The sequence below is a fragment of the Canis lupus genome, chromosome 7 (genome assembly GCF_011100685.1).
Source record: "Canis lupus familiaris isolate Mischka breed German Shepherd chromosome 7, alternate assembly UU_Cfam_GSD_1.0, whole genome shotgun sequence".
Lineage (NCBI taxonomy): Eukaryota > Metazoa > Chordata > Mammalia > Carnivora > Canidae > Canis > Canis lupus.
This window is the reverse complement of record NC_049228.1, coordinates 74,588,772-74,611,174: the sequence shown is the minus strand read 5'-3', so window position 1 is coordinate 74,611,174 and position 22,403 is coordinate 74,588,772. Positions and strand designations below refer to the sequence as shown.

The following is a 22,403-nucleotide window of genomic DNA, read 5'->3' as shown; positions in this document are numbered from 1 at the left end:
CTGCCTCTATGCCAACGTCAAAAGCATCTCAGAAGGGTCCTAGCTGACAGGTGTGTGTGTGCAGTCAGCATGATCCTGGCAAGAAGATAACAGAAGAAAACTCTTGTCAACCACCTGAAACTACCTCTTCAAACATGTGGTTGTTTTTTTTTAATCATGTTGCTTCCTACCTTTAAACCTCCCCTGGGTCCCATTGCCACAGAATCAAATCCAACTTTATGAGCATGGCCAACCCCAGCCCCTTCTCCACATCCCAATCTCTCTATGTCTTGAGCTGTAGTCACTCAGGAGCATTTCCAGAGCAGAAGCCCTCCTCCAATTGCCATCACCCCCCTCCTATACAGGCTTCAGGTCAAGCCTGCAAGTCCCTCTATCTCAGCTTGGCCCACTGAAGGTCAGCTGGTCAGGCAGGTGTTCCAAGACCTGAGCCATGGCTCCCCATTTCTTCAAACATTTACAGTCAGTTGTGATGCCAGTGTGTTTTTAATGCAGGTCTTCCTCGTTGATATGTGAATGTGGACCTGCCCATTCAGGTCATTGGTTCTCCGTTTCTAATGGTGTTATACGTAGCTTGTTTCCCTTGTTCATACCCCCTTGCTGGCCCTTGGTGGGACTTTGAGTGTGTGGCCTGTAACTACAGGTCAGCATTCAGCTTGCTCGTGCCAGGCACTCTCAGGTATAGAAGGGACGCCAAAAAAAAAAAAAAAAAAAAAAAGAAGGGACGCCAAGTGAGTTATAGAAACACATCCCCTACTCTCAAGAAGCTAGTACTTATATAAGGTAGAGATAAAAAAAAAAAATAAGGTAGAGATAAGTCAAGAACATATTACACTCTCATTTAAAGGGCAGTACGGTAAATATCCTGATACTTGAACTTCAAACTGAGCTAGCACAAACTGAGCTACTGAAGCTCACAAACTGAGCTTCAAACTGAGCTATCTCCATGTGATTGGAGTCACATGGAGATATTCCATGGGACACATGACTAGTTTTAAAATGATTCATTTCTAGACATTTAACTCTATATGGATGCTACCAGAACTCATCTCCCTGAGAAGGAGCCCCCGTGCACAGCGGTCTTTCTTGCATTTCACAAAACCCTCACCCACCTCAAATACTACTAAGGGGCACCGTGCACAGTGGTCTTTCTTGCACTTCACAAAACCCTCACCCACCTCAAATACTACTAAGGGGCACTGCTCAGGTATACAACCTACAAGTCTGAAACAAAGCAATTGACTGATATATTGGCTCTGAAAACACACAGAGCTTCCTGCCTTCCTTGTCTGAAAGATATTCCTATTACAGGTAAAATCTGTTGTTAGAAATGGGGCATATATTTTTTAAATACTAGGAGAATTTTATTTGTTAAAGAATGCCATTCAAGCCTGTACTTGATCATATTAGAGACTGGGGTATTTTGATTCATGTTGAGATGCTCTGAATTCAGAACACCTGAAGCAGTAGAGGCTAGTAATACAGCTGCTGTTGCTGCTTCTTTTTACTTTTTTATTTCTATTTTATTTTATTTTTTAAAAGATTTTATTTATTTATTCATGAGAGACACACAGAAAGAGGCAGAGACACAGGCAGAGGCAGAAGGAGGCTCCATTCAGGGAGCCTGATGTGGGACTCGATCCCAGAGCCCGGGGATCACACCCTGAGCCAAAGGCAGACACTCAACCACTGAGCCACCCAGGCATCCCAACTTCTTATATTTTTAGAGGGTGGAGGAGGGACAGAGAGGGAGAGAGAGTTTTAAGCAGAGTCCACGTCAACTGTGGAGCCTTACATGGGCTCAATCTCACCACCCTGAGATCATGACTTGAGCTGAAATCAACAGTTGCTTTACTGACTAAGTCACCCAGGTGGCCCTGGTAATGCCTATTCTTATAAATGCCAGTGGAATGTTTTGTTGGACCACTGAATTTTTCTGAATGAAACCCATGGCTGAAAGTTTCATGTGTTTTCTTTCAGGTTAGATATGCTTCAATCTGTAAAGCAGCTGAAATATGTTTATCACATATCAAATATTTATTCTAATTACATTTTATCTTAGAAAATATTTACTATTGTTTATCTGCTTTTCACAAGTAGGCCCAGTGGCTGGAAAGATGAGTCTAGCTACTAAATGGGCAAGTCCAGAGGGAGCCGCTGAGCTCTTCTGTAGGACACATTCACGTATGTGTCCATAGTGGAGGGACCTATTTTATTTATTGAACAAAAACTCCCAAGGATCAGGACTATGTTGATAACGAATAGTAAAAAAGAGTAAATAAAGTGATGGTGCTCTACATTGATTAATGAGAGGGAAACATTCTGAATATTTTACCCTAGATATATTAAGAAATGTTAAAATATTCCAAGGATGGCTCCCTGGGCATGGAGGTGTCTGGCAGAGACAACAGTGGAAATGTCCAGGCATGGAAATGTCTGGAATCCCAAAGATTGTAGCAGTGTGGATCCAGGTGAGCAGCATATGGAGTATGAGGATGGGAAGGTCAGAACGGTGGTGGGCAGCGAGACAGGCCTCCAGGTGGCCTCACACAGCTGACACACTCAGGGTCACCTAGAGGAGAGACGAGGCTCACATCTCAGTCAGACTGGGGAGACTGAGCTCCCCTGGGGGAAGTTCTGGATGAAACCGAGCAGGATTCTGGTGGCCTTGGTGCAAAGGAGCCAAGTGAGGGCCCTGGGCTGGAAAGGGGATCCGGGAAAGGGAACAACAAGGATGGTGAACAATGAACTGAGGCACAGTGATGAGCCCCTCGGGTCAGATGTGCTTTATGTGTACCCTCTCATTTATTCGCCACTGCAACTGTATAAATTTCCATTTTAAGAGGAGGAACAGCTTTAGGAGAATAAATGCCCCAGAGGCTGGGATTATAATCCAGAACAATCCAGTTGCACTTTTTAACTTTCAGAATGACCTAAGCAGACTAGGTGAGGCTTGTTAGTGAACATCAATCAGTCTTCCACTGTGCTGGGACTGGTCCTGGGTGTGGGGATCGGGGGTGGTGGTGGCAGTGTGTGGTGTGGGGACCATATTGAATGGAGGCAGCACAGGAGGAAGGAGTGGGGACACTGAGGGCACAAAGGAGCTGCAGAAAACCCAGGAGTCCTTGCTCTGGGCACTGGCCTGGCTTGGGCATCGTCAAGTCCTTCAGCATCTAGTTCACCCCACTAGGACTGAAGACCACTGAAGGAAGAATACAAATGTGGAAAAAAGATGAACTTAGGATTTATGCATTTATTTTAAAGCTCTTGCTCATAAATAAAAGTGGTCCTAAATTTCTGATCCGTTATTGTTATTGTTCCTGCTGGCAATAATCGAGAATAAGTATTATAGACGTTAGTTATTCAACGTTCAGAGCATTAGATGTCCCTTCAGTGGGTTCTGAATAAGTTTTTATTACAAAACTTTATGTGATTTCTCAATGTGATACTTCCATAACACGTCTATAATTTTACATTTAGTAGCTTTTCATTTGTGCAGTAGTGAAATGTAAAAGGTAAAATATGCCACCATGTTTTATGGACTGAATCTGCCTCACGTGTCACAAAAGCGATAATGGTGACATAGACAATAGTCAAATTCTGCATTGATAATCCTTAACAGCACTTATTTGATAGGCGCATTTGCTCTCCCCTGAGGCTACTTCTGTTAAAATCATGGAATTTTTATGAGTAATTTTTGGTTTCAGCTGCAGAAATAGAAATCAAAGTTGAGATGGCTGGGTGCATGGGATGTGATATGCTCATCTGCCTGAATTGCTAAGAATACCTGCCCCCCCTCGAAATTACCATTTAAAAGAAACAATATAAATCAACTAAGAAATTAGAAGCAAACACTGAGGATTGTTTTATGGGGAGAAAAACTCGGGAATACTTTATTTAACTTAAATTAAAAAATATAGCTAGTAGCATGTTAAAACAGGATTTCTAAGGATAGCTCTTACGTGATGTACCTTCTACGTCCAGAATTACAGGGTTCAGAATGTTCACTAGTCTATTGGAACTTTCATTTAGTGACAGTAAAAGAGAAAACAGGCACTGGAGCTATAATAAAATACACCTTTTTAAAAATAGTGTCAAAAGCAATGACTTAATGACATTAAATAGTGTTTTCAGCTAATAATTTTAGTGGTTCGCACACAAAGATAAATCCCTTCTTACCAGGGAGTAGGCTTTCCCACTGTGAGTCTCTTCCCTTTGCCCGGCCCACTCCGGTTATCAGCTACCTGCCAATTACCCTGTTTCTTCTAAATTGGCTCACAGGTGTGTGTTCTTCTTATAACCTAAAACCAGGCATACACTTCCTGCCATATTCATGAGTAACGGTTCCCCTCAAACACATAATCCACATGTTGATGTTTACACTTCACTCATACCATTCCCTAAAATTGTCCTTTCAGGCTGAAATAACAAAGTGTGCCAACATTGACAGTGCAAATATCCGTGGCTTTCCCTAGATGATTAGTTTCAGGGAATGTTGGTTTCCAGGTGCATTACTAGAACATATGCAATCCTGATTGGATACCAAAAGGTCATGTCAGATCTAATTAAGAGAATATTGGTACAAACCAAACACTAATGCACAAGCTGCACACAGATTCTAAAACAGGCTGGGAAGCTTCTTTCTCTGGCATGAGTCACAACCCCTCAAACATTATCTTTTTTTGTTGTTGCTGTTGTTAATAATGTGTCTTTTGTCTTATTCAGTTATTCAATTAAAGTAGTTAGAAAATATTTAAAAACAAAGATGATCAAGAGAGAGAATGAGGCAGAGACACAGGCAGAGGGAGAAGCAGGCTCCATGCGGGGGAGCTTGATGGGGACTCGATCCCAGAATCATACCAAGTGGAAGGTGAGCACTCAACCGCTGAGCCACCCAGGCGTCCCATCTTTTGCTATGTCTTAATAAAGATACACTTTTTTAAAAAAAAATAAAGATACACTTAATCAATACCTATTTTCTGCCTAAGAAATATAAGGCACTTGGTATTTTAAAATTTTAATCTCGGGGATCCCTGGGTGGCTCGGTGGTTTGGCGCCTGCCTTTGGCCCAGGGTGTGGTCCTGGGGTCCGGGGATCAGGTCCTGCGTCCGTCTCCCTGCATGGAGCCTGCTTCTCTCTCTGCCTGTGTCTCTGCCTCTTTCTCTCTCTCTATGTCTATCATGAATAAGTGAATAAACTCTTAAAAAAAATAAAAAAAATAAAATTTGGGCATCCCGCATGGCTCAACGGTTTGGCGCTGCCTTCGGTGCAGGGCGTGATCCTGGAGACCTGGGATCGAGTCCCACGTCGGGCTCCCTGCATGGAGCCTGCTTCTCCCTCTGCCTGTGTCTCTGCCTCTCTCTCTCTGTCTCTCATGAATAAATAAATAAAATCTTTAAAAAAATAAAATAAAATTTTAATCTCTCCTTTCCCATTTTTCATATTCATATTGTCTAGTACCTTAGTTCCAATGTGAGTTCATCCAACCTCGATAAGTCATTATTATAATTCCTTTCTGTTATAAATTTTTATATACCTTCATCCTTTTTATTCTGGTTTTCTCTAATTTACCTTTGCTAGGATAAAGTTCCTGCATTTTCACACCACTGTTTTTTTATTATTAAAGATTTTGTTTATTTATTCATGAGAGACAGAGAGAGACAGAGAGAGACAGGCAGAGACATAGGCAGAGGGAGAAGCAGGCTCCATGCAGGGAGCCCGATGCATGACTCAATCCCAGGCCTCCGGGATCACACCCTGAGCCTAAGGTAGAAGCTCAACCACTGGGCCACCCCAACGTCCCTTCACACCACTCTTAACTGTGTCTCAAGTCACAGCAAAAATAAAGGAGCATCTTTTTAGAAAAAGTAAACTGAAAACAAAATGAGTCAAGTATTCTGAGTACTTTCTTCCTTTCCCCTACCAGGAATTTTAAGACTTTTAAACAAGGAAACGAAAATAGTGACTCTGAGACCTAAGTTTGTCATAATATTTTTAGAAGTTTTCTTTCTCCTTAAACAAAAGCTACATGTGTTAAGGTTAATTTAAATAAAGCATTTAAAAATAAAATCTGTAAGATCAGCTAAGGGAGCCTTCAAACAAGTTATTGCTGACATGGAAACACATATATTTAACCGTTTAGATATATTAGTGTAGTAATAAGATCGCAAATAAAGATGAAAAAATAAAAAGCCATTTAAAAAGTAACTCCGGTGGCTCTCATACCACATATGCCATATGATGACTTAAATTACAATCATAGGTTTTGTTTAAAGGAAAAATGCCAACATATTTTTATCTATAAAAATGTTGGCACACAAACTCAAAACTAAAAAAAACTAAAAAGTTTTTTGAAAGTAGTATAAATTTTCCTTTAAGAAAATTTAGAAAAAAAATCTATTTGTCATACAGAAACAGAATGAGGTGATCTGATTGTGTTGCTAGGAAATTTGTTTTGGAAACTTGTTAATAAATTACTGGCAAAGAATTTTAATATTCTGTTTGCTTTCCCCTGTGTGAGTAGTGAGGCTTTGGGTGTGGGTCAGGGTAGGAGCCACCTTCAACTCAAAGCCAAGGGCACAATTACTCACAAGTGTAGGGTCTACATTTTCTTGCCTACATGTAAATAGTTCATGGGGTATCTGCATATTTTTTTTTAAAGATTTATTAATTTATTTATTCATGATAGACATTGAGAGAGAGGGAGAGAGAGAGAAAGGCAGAGACACAGGCAGAAGGAGAAGCAGGCTCCATGCCGGGAGCCCGATGCAGGACTTGATCCTGGGACTCCAGGATCATGCCCTGGGCCAAAGGCAAGCGCCAAACCGCTGAGCCACCCAGGGATCCCCTGCATATATTTTTTTAAAGAACATAACCGGTTATGAAACAGTTACATAATTTTAAAAAGAACAATAATTTTTAAACTCATTGTGCACCGACTTGACTGTGGTCCTTTTCCTTATCTGACATGCAGTGCTTGGGGGACACCTGCATTTTCTGGGCCTTTGCTGTGTGGAATGGATTTCAGAAGTGGTCTGAAGGAATTTCTTTTGGTTCAGTGTAACTAACCACTTTCAGGCATCTGGTCAACCTCTAGCCAAGTGGAAGGTGGTTCCTGGTACCTGCCTAGTTAACCCCAGCCAACACGTATAGGTTGAAGAAGGAGCCCAAGAGCACACGTTTCCCTTTATTCCCTACTCTGCAACTCTGTCATTATTATTCTCTTTCCTCCAAGATCATTTCTCAGCCCTGTTTGTTATCCAGTGGCTTCTTAGCCTTCCAATACTCCTCTCTAAGATATCCTTGTATATTCTTATCTCAGAAATTGGTCTGGACAAAGCTTATTGTGAAGAAACTTGTCTGGCCTTTGGAATTAGTGGTTTTTACTTCCGTGTAATCTGACCCCTTGTGTGCTTCAGGGAAGCCTTCAGAACACCAAGACTGGTGCCCTTTGCTGCTATCAGAGCTGCTCAATTTCTGCAAGACTTCAAAAATGGAAGAAAAAATAGATTTCTCCAAGCTTTTTATGTAGCTTATTGTCTTTCTAACCCACGTCTGTCCTTTGTTTCAAAATGATGATAATCTTTGTACTTTGAGGAGGATGCAGGATATTGGTGAAAAAGTAAGTGGTTCCTTTTGCTACATCCTTCTGGAAAGAAGCATAAACAGTGTAGAATTATTAATTTTTGTGAAAACTATATGGATATACACTGTACCTGCATTAAAGCCTGAACTGCCTACGTGTTACTAAAAGTATATCTTTTGGTATCCACATGAGGATAATGATAAGAATTGCAGCTAATATTTATTGAGTAGTTGCCTGCAGAGCTGGCATCTGAGCCGAAACAGTCTAACTCTGGAATCCACTCTCTTTAGCCTTTCTTCTCCATTGCCACTTGGAGGGGAAGTCTTATCTTAGCCCCTGACATAAAAAAAAAAATATTTCTATATGGAAAGAATTTTGGGACCCCAGTTTCAAAGATTTGATCGTGGCCATGTTGCATAAGCAAAGCAGTATGTGTGGGTAAACCCAGCAGTGGGGTGATACTTAGCATGACCTGCACTTGGAACTGAAATGTTCCAAAGCATTTCTGGAAACCCCATCTACCTCAATGAACCATTATTTGGATTTTGCTATTTGTGGACTATATTCAACCCTCCTCGAGAATCATGCCTCCCTAGCAGTTACATAAACATTTTCAGCTTGCCATGAATGGGAAGGCAAAGGCTGCTATTATTTCTGATGTGGAAAGCTGAATGATAAAGGCAGACAAATCAGAATTGAGTGACGGGGGTAAAGATTAGGCCTCCAAAGAGAAACTCTTGAATAGAAAAGAATGAAAGGGTTGGTAGGCAGCGTGTGGCAATAATCTGCTCTACCCTGTGGAGAGAGAGGCCCTGCTACTGGAGGGACCTATGGTCCTTGATCCCTGGGAGGGGTTGTATGGCAATATTGCCTGAAGAGCTGGGAAGAGGCGCATGAGAAAGTGTTTGTAGCCTCAGATGGGAGGAACATGACAGATGTTCACACCACAAGAGCCTCTTGCTGGCTGAGTCACAGAGCATTCATCAGGCCTGTCTCTAAAGAGAACCCTCATAAACTCATCTTGAGTACTTGTTCATGCTGTAAAGAGGGGACCAGAGAGAAGGCAATCAAGGAGAAAAAAAGAAGAATGGCAGCCTTCAGAATGGAGGGGTTTGGTGACCCAAGGGATCTGGCTGCCTTCTGTCAAGGAGAAATAAAGCAAAGGGAAAAACCTATATTCACATGCTTCAGGGGCCACTGCCAGAGAAATAAAAGCTTCCATTAGTCTCTCTATTCTTTAATTAAGCTTTTCTCAGTATACAAGTGGGATCTTCTTTTATTTAGGAAAAAAGAGAATAAATCTAATAAATGAGTAAAATAGAGATAAGTTAATTCCCTAGACATTCTTCAGTGTAGGCAACCTCGATTTTTCAACGGCAGCATGGGGCACTGCATCAGAGAATTTCCACAAGCATGTTTTGGAGTAAGAAGGCCAGGCACAAAAGTAACTTCCAATGGCCAGAAACTTCCTAACTTGTCTGCCGCAAACTTGTTGAAAACCGAGTCAGTGTGTGATAAAGGAACCTGATCACCAGAGTCAGGAAAATGGCTCTGGACCTGCCCTGGGTCTCACTTTTCCACTTGCTAAGGAATATGAGCAAGGGAGAGAAATAGCCTATAGTAGTTCCCAGATCTGGTCTTCCTGCAAAATCAAATTAGTTCTGGTTGTTTATATCTACAACAGCACCATAGAGTTCCGGAGGTAAGTGCTGTATTCCCAACCCCGTCTGAGCCAGACACCTGGTAGGTTCACAGAAATATTTGTTCAGTTTTGGATGAATTAGGTCTGAGAGCAATGTCTTTGCTTTGAAAAAGTCCACTATGTTGCAGGTTCCAGAAGCCAGCACCGGGGCCTGTGGCTCTGGGTATTCAGCTACAGCTCTCTATTCTTTCAAAGGGCCGAACCCAGAAGGAAGATGTGACCTCATACTTTTCCTCGATTGGACAAAAGACCCCTCAGGAGACTGAAAACACATTAGGTTGGACACTGCATGCGATCTCTGAAAATATTCATGAATGTTAATCCATACAGTTTGCAAATACTTTTGTATACATGACTCATTTGAACTATATGGATGAAAGTCACTTAAATCAATTTGTGAGTTTAGTTCCCACTGTTTCAATGACAAAACAGGGGAGTTGGACTTCAAGACGTTTAGAGTTTCTACGGGTTTGAAAAGATTCTAGGATTTTCCACTTCAAATGAGGAATACCAGTAAATTATTCTTACAGATTCAAAAAGCATTTTAAAACAATCTAAAACCAGGTGCCTGCTTGACAGCAGCATCGTTTGTTTTCAAATTATTCTGTGTTGGTTTAGATTCCATTACTCGAGGGACATGCTTCCGCAATGGCATCTATAACAATAGGGGTGGATGCCACCTACTGCAATCTATTTTTGGTTTCATCTTTTAATTTGCAACCTGTCTTTAAACATTCTCACTACTAATGAGCAGGTTTATTAAGAGCAGAGGGTGAGCAATGTCTGTGATCTGACCTGTTGGCTAATTGGCCAGTCTCTGTTGAAATTAATCTGGTGAAGAAAAATTATGGTTTCAAAGTAAGTTTGTGGGTAAGCTGTTAATTGCAATTGTTCATTCTTCCTGGAAAACTGTACAGGGAGAGGTAACGTGCAGTGCGCTCCGCATGGAGAGTTTGGCACTGGGCATATGTAATATGTGGACTTCATGAGGGGTCACTGTTTGGCTGGGTGTAAATGACACTTCCTCAAAGCTTCCCTATTCAAATTGAAAAACTAGAGAATACTCCACTTTACCAGGCAAGGAGTTTATTTTTTTTATTTTTTATTTTTTCCAGGCAAGGAGTTTAAATCAACCTCAAAGATAATACAATAAGTAAATCCAAACATAGTCTACAATCCATTGGCAATATGAGGACAATGTAGTTGGGAAGAAATGTCAGCTACTGTACTTGTACACACTGGTATTCGAGTGAATAAAAACAAAAGTTGTTTACTGAAGGCTTAGCTTTTGATTAAAACTTTTTTTCTTCCAATTCTACTGAGAAATAATTTCAAGGGTTCATCTCCATCTGGAGGCCAGAATGCAAGAGACAAAAGCTTCTTCACAGAGTATGTAGAACTTGCATTTACACTGACAAGTCTCTGCTCCAAGTGTGACTTGCCAAGGAGAGTTAAGTGTACCTATTCTAAGCACCATTATTTACTGCTTCAGAGGCCAGAGGGAGAATCTGGAGCTAAGAAAATATAAGCCACATTTATCTTTCTGAAAATCCTTATGAAAAATGTTCATACCACAGGGAATATGTGGAAGACAGGAAGAAGGAAACTAGATCAAGAGCAAACGGAAGAAAGTCACTCTAGCAAAATTTGAACTGTAGCTGACAATTGGGAGGTGTGTGTGCTATAAAACTTCACTGCCCAGGTTTTTGTTATTTTCATGTTAAAAGTTTGCTTCTGGCTCAAGATCTCTGGAGGACATTTATTTTCAGGCTTCTCTTTTTCTCTTTTCCAAATTATCAATAAATAATAATTATGGACAAATAAAATTGATTATATACAGTGTATAGGGGAGGGGGAATATGCACAAGTAGGATCTGGGCAGAGATAAGCTAGAGCATTTAATAGGATGGGTTATCTCCAAAACCAGTGCCTTGATCGGCTGGCACATTAGAAGAAAAAGTGCTCGTAAGAATAGGAGTTGACTAGCTTTAACTCAGAAAAGAAATAGTTGCAGAAGTTGGAGATCACGATCCCCAAATCCACTCAGGTGAGTAGATGCTGTGTCAGGCCAGTGCAAGATGTCCTTTATGTTTGGTTGGAACGTTCTATTGCCTAACTGGTGTCTGGCACAAAGGTCACCCCAATGCGTTCATGTATCCATTTCTTCCCTCACTCACTCATTCTTGTAATCTCACTGGGCATCTGCTTCGTGCCAGCTCTCCACAGGCAGTGGGTACGGACCTGTTGAATTAGTAAATGAACTCTGGGGCCCTTCTGATGCCAGAACATGAAGTCACCTTCTGCCAAGGCATCTTCCTCTTTAGCTGGCCTGCAACGCAGGGTGTCCTTGCCAGGCAGAAGGCAGTCCTGCCTGGCACACAGTAATATTTCTCATAGTAAATAACTATCTGGTAGTTGGTTTTCTTTATCAGCCCCAGTATGACTGCATCCAGAAACATGACACTGGGCAGCCAGAGTTTCTGTGAACAGAGGACGTGCTAACTTCAGATTGTTGAAATCTACATATTTAATTCTTCTTGAGGACAGGTGCCTCTTGACATCGATTTTGTCATTTATTTTGGGGGGAGGTATTGTGCTAATTTGACAGGCCAGGCTACCCCACTGGAATCCTGACCTCAGCCTTGATCTTGCTGCCTTGTCAGCATTAGCTCCCCAGACTGGCGGGTCTCTAAACAGGTGCCCAAGGTCTGCTGGGGAGGAAGACTCTGGAATTGTAGTGTCATATTTCAGGACACCTAAGACAATTTTAATTAAGAGGTATTTTCAGATATGACTATATCATAGAGAATTTGTTTTTTGAGGGGAGCACGATCATAACTTAGAAGGAAGGGACTGGATTTTGAAAGGCGAGCTTCAGTACAGGAGAAAGAGCACAAGCCCTGCGCCTCTTATCCAGGGTGAGAATCACAGGGAATCATGCAGCACTAGACACGAAAAGGCGGAAAAGCATCTAGAACCTTTGTGGGCGCATTGTAGACACTCAACTACATGTTGGTTTTGTTTTCAACCCCTGTTTCTCCCCAGGGGCCTCTTTCTTCCATCTATGAAATAGACAAGTAATACCCAAATTAGTCAGAGGATAGAAAATTAATTATACTAAAAAGTCTAGCACTCAACAGGCACTTAATGTTTATTGAATCAATGGACAAGTTAAAATGCTGAGTTTCAAAAAGAAGCATATTATAGCAGGCAAAACTACAAATACAGAAAGAAAATATATTTATCGCTTTTTATTGCATGAGAAGGAACATCCTTAAAAATCAACCGTTTTGACACTATATTTAATTTTAGAAAACAGATTTTGGTTGTATGCAACTTAGATTATTGGATAAAAGTGACAACTGCCTTGCTGTCATTATTGTTGTCTGAATCATTTGTGTGTACCCCAGATTTTTGTTTGTGGTTACTCTCTGTTACCTTTGTTTCCAGTTTTCTCTGCAGGATAATTCCATACTAACCCATCTTCTTAAAGTACTGTTTTCACCACCACTCAGAAACACCCATCCTCTCCCCTCACTGCCCTTCTTCCTTTCATTAAATAACACTCCACTCACAGCCTTTATACCAATGTCCTCACCTTCCCCATCAGGCTTTCTTACCCCTGTAACTCAGGGCTTTTTTTTTTTTTTAATCTAGGGTATATATATATATATATATGTACATATATATATTATATACATATAATATATATATATAATTTTTTAAAGATTTTATTTATTTATTCATGAGACACACACAGGGAGAGGCAGAGACACAGGCAGAGGGAGAAGCAGGCTCTATGCAGGGAGCCTGATGTGGGACTCGATCCCAGGATCCTGGGATCATGACCTGAGCTAAAGGCAGATGCCCAACCACAGATGCCCAACCTGAGCCACCCAGGTGTCCCCTGGGGCATAGAGATTTTTCAGGCTAGATTTTATTGTCTGTGAATGCCTGAATGCCTATATCAAATTGTGTGTCTGTGTGAGTTTTTCCCGAGAGAAGATCAGCAAGCCACTGAGAAGGCCCAAGATGCCTTGGAGGTGAAGACCCTTCCTATCTCAGACCCTTCCTGCTTACACCCTCTACCTGGGCTCCTTGCTCTTCTCTGACCTGGCCAGGCATCCTGTTCATCCCATCCTCCATCCTCTGACACAGGAACCCTCCTTCAAGGCTTGCTGAAGACCTGCCGTCTGCACTCACACCACTGATGCCCTTGACCCCTTTCCTGGCTCCCAGAAATCGCAGTCAAGTGCTGGCACACCACCACATGACTGTGACATGCCCTCTAGATTTCCTGATGCCTGTGGGCTCCCCTGAAGGAAGGACAGGCAAGTTCCTCTCGTAGGAACCTCCTGTATTTGGGTGCACCTCCAGCCCACAGATGAGTGGGACTAAAAGGGGCTGAGTGCCAAGCAGGCTGTGTCCATCTCAGACTGACCTTCCTCAACTAGCAGATGGCATCATTTCTGACTTTTCTATAGCAGGACTTTTGAAGTCAGTTTCTTTCTTTCTTTTTTCAGATTTTATTTATTTATTCATGAGAGACACACAGAGAGAGGTAGAGACACAGGCAGAGGGAGAAGCAGGCTCTCTGCAGGGAGCCTGATGTGGGACTCGATCCCAGGACCCCAGGATCACGCCCTGAGCCAAAGGCAGATGCTCAGCCATGGAGCCACTCTGGCGTCCCCTGAAATCCATTTCAAAAAGAAAACCAAACAATGGTAAAAAGAATATTTCTTCAGGCCCCCATCATTTGCATACTACGTGGCTGGCAGGTGTTCCCGGAGTCATTTTGCGGGAGCGGTTCTAAATGTGTGCAGCTTCCTCTAGCTCATGGCCCACACTGTGGTCTCCATGGGGTAGCTTTTGATTGTGAGATACGATCGGTTCTGGGCAACCCTATCCACCTGCGTACTCATCTGCCCCTCACCGTGCGCCCTGCTTTTGAAATCCCCACTCTGAGTACAGACATGCAGTTAACAGACAGGACTTCCTCTTCTTTGATTCCTGGTGTGCCAAATCATAAATCCTGAATGCTACAGTTATATATATTATCTGATATATTAGCTGCAGACAGAAAACAATTAAACGGAGCGGGGGGGTGGGGGGCAGGAAGAAAATACTATAAAAGCCACAGATCAGGCTTGATTGCAGTCCCTTCAGTCTGTAGAACCATTACCGTTACCCTCAAAGGTCAAAATTAGTTACTGGTACAAAAATCAATAAAGTTGAGGTGAGGGAGGAAGAGATCGAAGAGATAAATTCATGACATGTCTTCTGGATTGAAGGGACTTGGTGAAAATCTACGTATTTTAAGCTCTTGGGGATAAAACTGGTTGTCAGTAAATTGGATTGTTCATGTAGTTTCATGGGTTCCTGCTACGAATAGGGTTTAAAGAATTAGATCAGTGCACACTAGGAAAGAAAAAGAGCAAGGAGAGATTTTAAAATTGCACCTGCTTTATTACCCCTTTTGCTGAATTCTTAGACGTTTGTGTGTTTTGCTTTTTTTTGTTTTGTTTTGTTTTGTTTTTTGTTTTTTACAAAGGCCAATTACTGCGTAGGATCAGAAGTCCTCTGGCAGGCTAAGGCTATCAGGTACGTTGTGTTTGTGTAATATACTAGAAAAGAGATTCTAACTTTTCAACCCAGACATCATGGTCGGAATGCATTACTCTTAACATGATGTGTACTGTCCTGATTGAATGTTATACTAAAAAGATCTGCTCATTTCTGGGGTGCCTGGGTGGCTCAGTTGGTTGAGCATCTGACTCTTGATTTCGGCTCAGGTCATGATCTCAGCATCCTGGGATCGAGCCCCGCATGGGGCTCCATGCTTAGCGGAGGGTCTCCTTCTCTCCCTCTCCCTCTGTTCTCTGCCCCCACCCTGCTCACACTCTCTTTCTCTCTCTAGAAAATAAATACATAAATCATAAGCAAAAGTATGCTCATTTCTGCCCCTCTGCCTGCACCAACAGCAGTGACGTAAGTACTGCCAGTTTTGAAAGTGCAATCCCGCTCCGGGAAAGGTGCCATGCTCTGGCAAACAGGACATTATATAGCATCCTTCTCCATTAAGGGCACATGGGTGGCCTACTGCAAAGTGATTACATTTGCCATTTCTTAGCTGCCAACAAATGTATTTACTCATTAACACTCAATAGGTTGAATGCTCCCAGAGAGGACTACTGAGCAATTAAGTATGATTCAGATGAATTCTGAAGACACCAGAAAGTGACTTCTCTAATGGCAGTTTTGTTTTCAAAGCATTATCTCCCTCTGGGAGAGAGGGCAGAGAGGAGGAGCAATGGAATGCCAGGTGAGAGGCTGCACATAGGCCTTTGGGGGTTTTAATCTCTACTTTGGTTTTTTTTTTTTTTTTAATTTTTATTTATTTATCATAGTCACAGAGAGAGAGAGAGAGGCAGAGACATAGGCAGAGGGAGAGGCAGGCTCCATGCACTGGGAGCCCGATGTGGGATTCGATCCTGGGTCTCCAGGATCGCGCCCTGGGCCAAAGGCAGGCGCCAAACCGCTGCGCCACCCAGGGATCCCTAATCTCTACTTTGGTTGGCTGTTCAGTCACATTAAACTAGAGATGTCCTCAATTTTGAAAATTCAAATAAGATTTAACTACAGTCATGTTATTAATAAAAACATGGGTTGATAATTAAGAACTCACTAGTATTTTGTGTATTTTATCTTCAAATTTTCACATATATTTATAAAACTGCTAATTCCAAATTATCATCAAATTTACTAAATCAGATCTGTTATGACTCTTACTGTAGAATATTCTGAAATCCATTAGCAGGGTTTTAAGGAACTAACAAAGAGATCCTTTATTTATTATTATTATTATTTTCTTTTTTCAGAGAGATCCTTTAAAAGCATTGATTGATTCAGTTTGGAAGCAGCAGGGTATAGGAGAAGGCAAAAAGGATTGGACTCAGAGGCCCTGGACACATGTCCTTGTTTTGTCCCATCAGGTAGAGTTTGCACCAGATGCTTGCTCTCTGAAGACCTTAGCAACTCCTCTAAGGATTTGCTTCCTGTCAGGTTCAAGCAGGGCATGCTCCATGCGACCTTTCTTCTGACTAGCCAAGTGACCTTGGAAGGAGCCATTACTGACTTCATTTCAGTTGGGGAAACATACTGGAGGTTAAGTAGGTCACCTAAACCCAGGTGTAGAATCATAAATGGTGACACGAGATTGTGGACTCTATGTATGGTGCCTCCCAGGTTCTGGCTGAGGCTATTAGGGTTGGGAGGACAGAGGCCCACAGTGGCTTCATTCCAGCCATACTTAGAACTTTTCTATGGCAGGGCTCTGCTGTCCAAAACTACCAGTAGGGAGTAGCCAAATGAAGCTATTTAAAAATCAACACTAAAATCTAAAATTCAGTTCTTCATTCACAGTAGATACTAGTATCTACTAGTGGCTACCATATTGCCCAGTACAGATATGGAAGATTTCCACCATTATAGAAATTTCTACTGGATAGTGATGTTCTATGTGTTGGCATTCTGCTCACTGACTACAACCTATGATTCATTAACTGAACCTGACCTTGATCCTTTAGCTACTTCTCTCTTCTCGTGGTCCATCACACACCTCCAACTATCCTGCCTGTAAGCCTACATTTTCTAGCCATGATTTTCTTGGTATCCTTTATTTTCTTGCTCCTTGCTCCCCTGTCAATCCCTAATCATTGGCAATTCATATCCTTTTGATTTCCCTGCTCCTGTTTTTGGGGTATCATGCAATACTGGAAACAATGGTAAAATAATATAATGAAGAGAAAGCATGCTCTCAACCCTAACTGGGTCCTCCCTGCTTCTCAGCATTTCTTCAGCTCATCCAACAGATGCACAAACACATCCCTTATGATGAAATTTTCCCAATACCTCAGACCTCTCATAGTCCTCATTTTCCCTAGATGGCCCACCTCACAGTCAGTGTCTCAGGAAGATGATAAAAGCTGTGGCCCCTACATGTTCCTCTAGGTCTCCTGTCTCCTTTAGCCAAGGCAATCCACCATCTACTTTCCACCCAGGAGCACTAATATCCTGCTTTCGGATCTTGCTCGTGATGTCTCTGCCATTCAGAAGTTCTCCTCTCAAGCCCACCGCTGCCACAAAGCAGTTTTTGGATCATCCCATCTGAAAGCAACTTGTGTTTTCTCCAAGTTTTCCTAACATTTTCTCTGCACCTCTCCCACAAATTTCTAACTGGTTAGTGTTGCTTATAATAATGGACCTTTCCCACTAACCACAATGTGAGAGGGGGTGCTTGATGGATTCAGCCGCATACCTGGCAGCAACTAGCACAGGTCTTTGTATAGACAGCAGTCAGCATATATTTATTTAGTGAATATCTATGTACCTATTTATGAGGATATAGGCTTAATTCCTAAGGTAGACAGACTTAATTCAATAATGAATTGATGAATACACTTCTTCTAACGATCACAACACGAAGTTCTAACTAAATGATTGCGTTACCAGACCTTCCGACAGGAAAACAAAGCGGGGATGGGGGGCGGGCGGGCGTGTATTGATGACAAGATCGGCAATAAACAGGACTGTGACAGTGGGGAATATCATTCTCGGGGGGGGGGTGACACACGACAAAGTGATAGAGAGGGGGCAAACAACCAAACAAAGACATCAAAGCTGTAATAGACTTACCTTGGGTAGCAATATAATGATTGGGTCGATGATAACCCTAAAAATAAATGAGAAAGAATATTTGACCAACTTGAAATCGATAAGCAGCATAGAAGTCACACACTAAGTCTGCCACAATAAATGCACATACAAATACCAACAATTGCATTAGTGGGAACTTAAATGACCAGATCCAGCACCAGAATTCCTTATAAAAAGCACCGGTGCATCAAACATCACAGTTTTGCTGCTTATACAGGTGGTGGGAGTAACTTAATCATACACTGGCTATGAGATGATGGGTGAGCAATAAATACTAACAGCTTATGGTCTCTGAAATAACATGAGCACGACTCTTATTAGATCGCGAACAGGCTGGGGATGTGCAATAGGATTTCATTTGTGTTTAGGATGTCACTGGCAACATGCCAAGGCGTTAACACATATTCTGTTCTACAGGTATAGGCAGTTCCATCAATAGTAATACTGAACATCATTCTTAAACACTGTTAACTCCATGGCATGCTGCTCTAGCTATGGCCAGAAATTCTGCAAGGCTCCTTCCTTTTATCATGACCCTGTGAGAAGAAAAGAATGAAAGAAGAAAACTGAGACCAAAGAAAGAAAGGAACAAAGAACCCTGAAGGATCAACATCTGGGAAAGAGAAAACCAATGTAGAGAAAATTACATGCAGGTAACAGAATATCAACATGGACCTTAATACTTTCCATTTCCGTTGCCTGAGATGACCCAATATACTATGCCCAAAGCCAGATGGGAAACAGGAAAAACTTGGAGAGGAAATACAGATTTCTCAGACAATTTAAATGCATATGCTAGATTTTTTTTTCTCTTAGGAACAAGTCATTGATAATGAATAGCAAAAGCAAACACATTCTTTTATGCAACTGATCTGCTGTGGGTCTCAAATATGGACTCTTTTGACAGATATTAAATAGGATTATTAAATGCTCACTCATCCCTTGCCAGCTGACAAGCTCCACAAAGCAAGACCCTGTCTGACGTACAGCTCCATGTGTCAGTCCTAGCAAGGCTAGGAGATAGGAGGAACTCAATTTACAAGATAGAAATAATCCACACAGTCCATGAATGACCTGTGCTGCTAAATGCAGTGGTCATTTTTCAGTTTTCATCTCTGTGACCTATCTCCACCTACTTAACATGATTAATCCCCATTGAAATACTTTCTTCTTTGGCTTCTAGGATATGATCCTGGTTGTCTCCCTCTCCCTCCCTGGTTTGTCCCCCTCATTGATTTGCTCACTCTTCCTCTTCGCCTTGATGTTGATGTTGGGGTGTTCAGTTCTTGGACTCTTTTAAGTCACCTACATGGACTCCCTTGGTGATCTCATCTGGCTCCGTGGCCTCAGTGCCATCTGTATACTGATGGGTTCTGTATCCTCACTTCCAGCCTGGGCCTTTCCCCTCAAAATCCCCATGTGGTTATCAATTTCCTCTTTAGCACTTCCACTTGGATATCTAACATATACTTAAGGATTAACATATGTAAAAGTGAATTCCTTATTTCCTCCGTCCCTCCCACCCAAATCTGCTCTGCCCTCAGTCTTCTTCCCAAATAATGGTAACTGCTTCTCAAAGCCACCCTGACCCCTCTCTTGCTCATACACCCGGTAGATAATCTGTCAGCAAATCCAGGGCTCTGTGTTCAGCATGGATGCAGGATCCTACCATCTCTCATCTTCCAGTGCCACCACGGTCTGCATGTGATGGGAAATGGTAGGAGGTAGCAGCCCCTCTCTCTCATTGCTCCTTTAGCCTCCTGGAAGGTCCCCTGCTTCTGCTCTTACCCACTTTGGGATCATATCAGCCCTGTACTCAGATCTTCTGGTGACTGCCGCCATCTCATAGTAAAAGCCCAAGTCTGCATGACTGCTTACATTATCTGGCCCCACAATCTCTTCACCTGCTCACCTGTGACTCCACCCCCTCATACCACTCCACCAACCCTCGCCTGCTTACTTTATTTCAACATTGCCAGGCATGCTCCACAGCAAGGCCTTTTCATGGGCTTTTTCTCAGTCTGGAATGCTCTTTCCTTGATTATCTACACAGGACAACCTTTTATTTTCTCCACTCAAATATTACCTTTTCAGTAGAGCTGACCAGCCACTGCATTAAAAAATTACAATCCACCTCCATACTGGTACTTCTGTTATGGCTTTCATTTTCTCCATCGTATATAATACTATCTAATATACCATATAGAATTAACTGGCTTAGTTCATCTATTGTCTGTTTCCTCCGATTAAAGCACCAGCTCCATTGAGTCAAGTGGTTTGCTTTTGTTTTTGGTCTGAATGATTCACAATTACAACTCCAATACCTATAACAGTAACTGACATCTAATATAATAGGCTGCTCAATAAAATCTTACTACCTAAGTAAATAAAGGGGCCCTGAATATTGACTCTTTTCTTTGTTAAAATTAAAACTAATTAATCTGGTATTTTCATTACTTTATGTCTTTCCTCCTCTACATCTCTACCCGCCCATTCTTTAAAGCTTAGTTAAAATCACTTCTACCACAAAGCCTAATCTGATTATGTTTACTACTTCTGGCAGAGATTCATCAAACACTTATTAAGTGCTTACAGTATTCAGTATTTCAGTATTCAGTATTTCAGGGTTTCAGGTCTGTGCCAGGTACAGGAGATACACAGATGAGTTGGATACTACCCTGTGCTGAAGGACTCTGCTAGGGCTCTAGAAGCTGGGACTGGAGCATGAGCAGTATTCCCTGGACTCTCTCAAAGGACAGAGTTTTATGAAGAAAACATTTCTTACTTTAGCTTCTAAACTGTGAGGTCTTGGGGAGAAGGTAACAGGTCTTGGACACCTCTGTATTCTCCCACAAAGTACTCACTAAACATCTGCTGGATAAAAAAAGAAGTGCAATGTACTTTAGGAAGAAATTTTGCTTTAGTAGAAAAAAATCTAACTTGGGTTGGGTATGTTTTGGGTCATTATGAAATGTAGCAGTGTAGGAATCTTCATTTGAGGAATGGGATCTGAATTACTCTTCAAACAGTCATCCTACAGGCCCCACCCTCAGATCCATAACCAATGTGTCAAATCCTTCCAAATTGTACTAAAAATAACATTTCTTCTTGTTATTTTTAGATAACCTTAGAGACTGTGATGCTACTTCTAGTAGCATCTGATTTATATTCAACCAAGACATATATGAACATATATAAACATATATATATGGTAAAACCTGTCCATGGAAGTATTGATGAACCAGAAGACAATGTGATGGCCCAGCACAGTGCCTTGGGAACTGCAGGAGAGCTAAAGCCTGTTTAATGTGAACCTGGGTCTTGAAGGTAACAGTGACTTTCCCTTCGTTTTCAGGCTACTTTTGATTTCATTCATTCTTTCAACTGAAAACATGCTGTCTGCTCAGGAACTTATTCTAATGTAAGACATTAAGTTAACATGATGCAGAATGAACAAAGAAGCCATCTTCAATAATTAAATAGCCTACATATTTAATGACATGTCTTGTGTGCATTAGATGTCCTGGTTAACTAACAGCTGCAGACTACTTTGAAGGCAACTTAAAAGTGCAGTAATGACGAGAGATTGCAAATCATCGAATTAGGAATTAGAGAGTTTTATCCTATTAATATGTAAACAGATTTTTTTTAAGTGTCAAATAATCTAAGTTGTTGACCCAAAAATGGAAATAACATTTTCTTGGTCCATAGGAGCACAGGACATCAAAGAAGGCACAGAAGGTTGCAGAGGAGTTCACCAGCCCATGGGCTGACTTGAGAAAAGGAGTGGCCATGTCTTCACTGTACAGTTCTGTAGGGTGTGGGGTGACATGAATGTGTTTTCTCTGGAGCTGGAGCAATGTGTGCCCACCAATATCACAGTAGATACACGAAGTGGAGTGTGTCACAACAGTTGGGCTTACTGACAGTTTCAAAATACATACATCAATATAATTTCCATTGATATAGTCTGAGTTGGTATCTCCTTCTATGGTCTGCAGCCTCACCCGCGAATGATCATCTGCAAAGAGAAAAGAAAACAATGGTTAAAAGCAATCTGTTGGGCTGTGCAGAGCCCCAGAATGTAAGCATGTCACACAGAGATCCTCCACATCCACGTTGCTTTAAAGATAAAGAATTAAATACTACACACCTTCTACATTTCCTATTTTGCTCTTAAAACTAGGAAGGATTTATAATTATTTGCATTTTACAGCAAATCTCATTAACTTATTCTTTGATCATTTACAGACATGAAGCATTGGCAGAGGTATGAAACTTCCACATTTAATCCTATGAATCACAGCAGAATTATTTCTTGGATTGAATGCATAGCAAACTTCACTAAATCACATACAAAACCTGAGATTTTGACAGCTGCCTATGACATCCACCTTGACAAAT

The 22,403-nt window shown here is 41.6% G+C and overlaps 1 protein-coding gene across 8 annotated transcripts in view; it reads right to left on the bottom strand.

Annotated features, from left to right (window-relative positions):
- The window catches only part of PTPRM (protein tyrosine phosphatase receptor type M), a 778,989-nt gene that overhangs the window by 63,265 nt on the left and 693,321 nt on the right, over nt 1-22,403 (bottom strand). For all 8 annotated transcript variants that reach the window (XM_038543828.1, XM_038543830.1, XM_038543829.1 and 5 more), the window contains 2 exons: nt 21,944-22,020; nt 17,979-18,015 (listed from right to left, as the gene is read on the bottom strand). In XM_038543828.1, the coding sequence (XP_038399756.1) occupies nt 17,979-18,015; nt 21,944-22,020 (114 nt within the window). The remainder of the gene's footprint in view (nt 1-17,978; nt 18,016-21,943; nt 22,021-22,403) is intronic.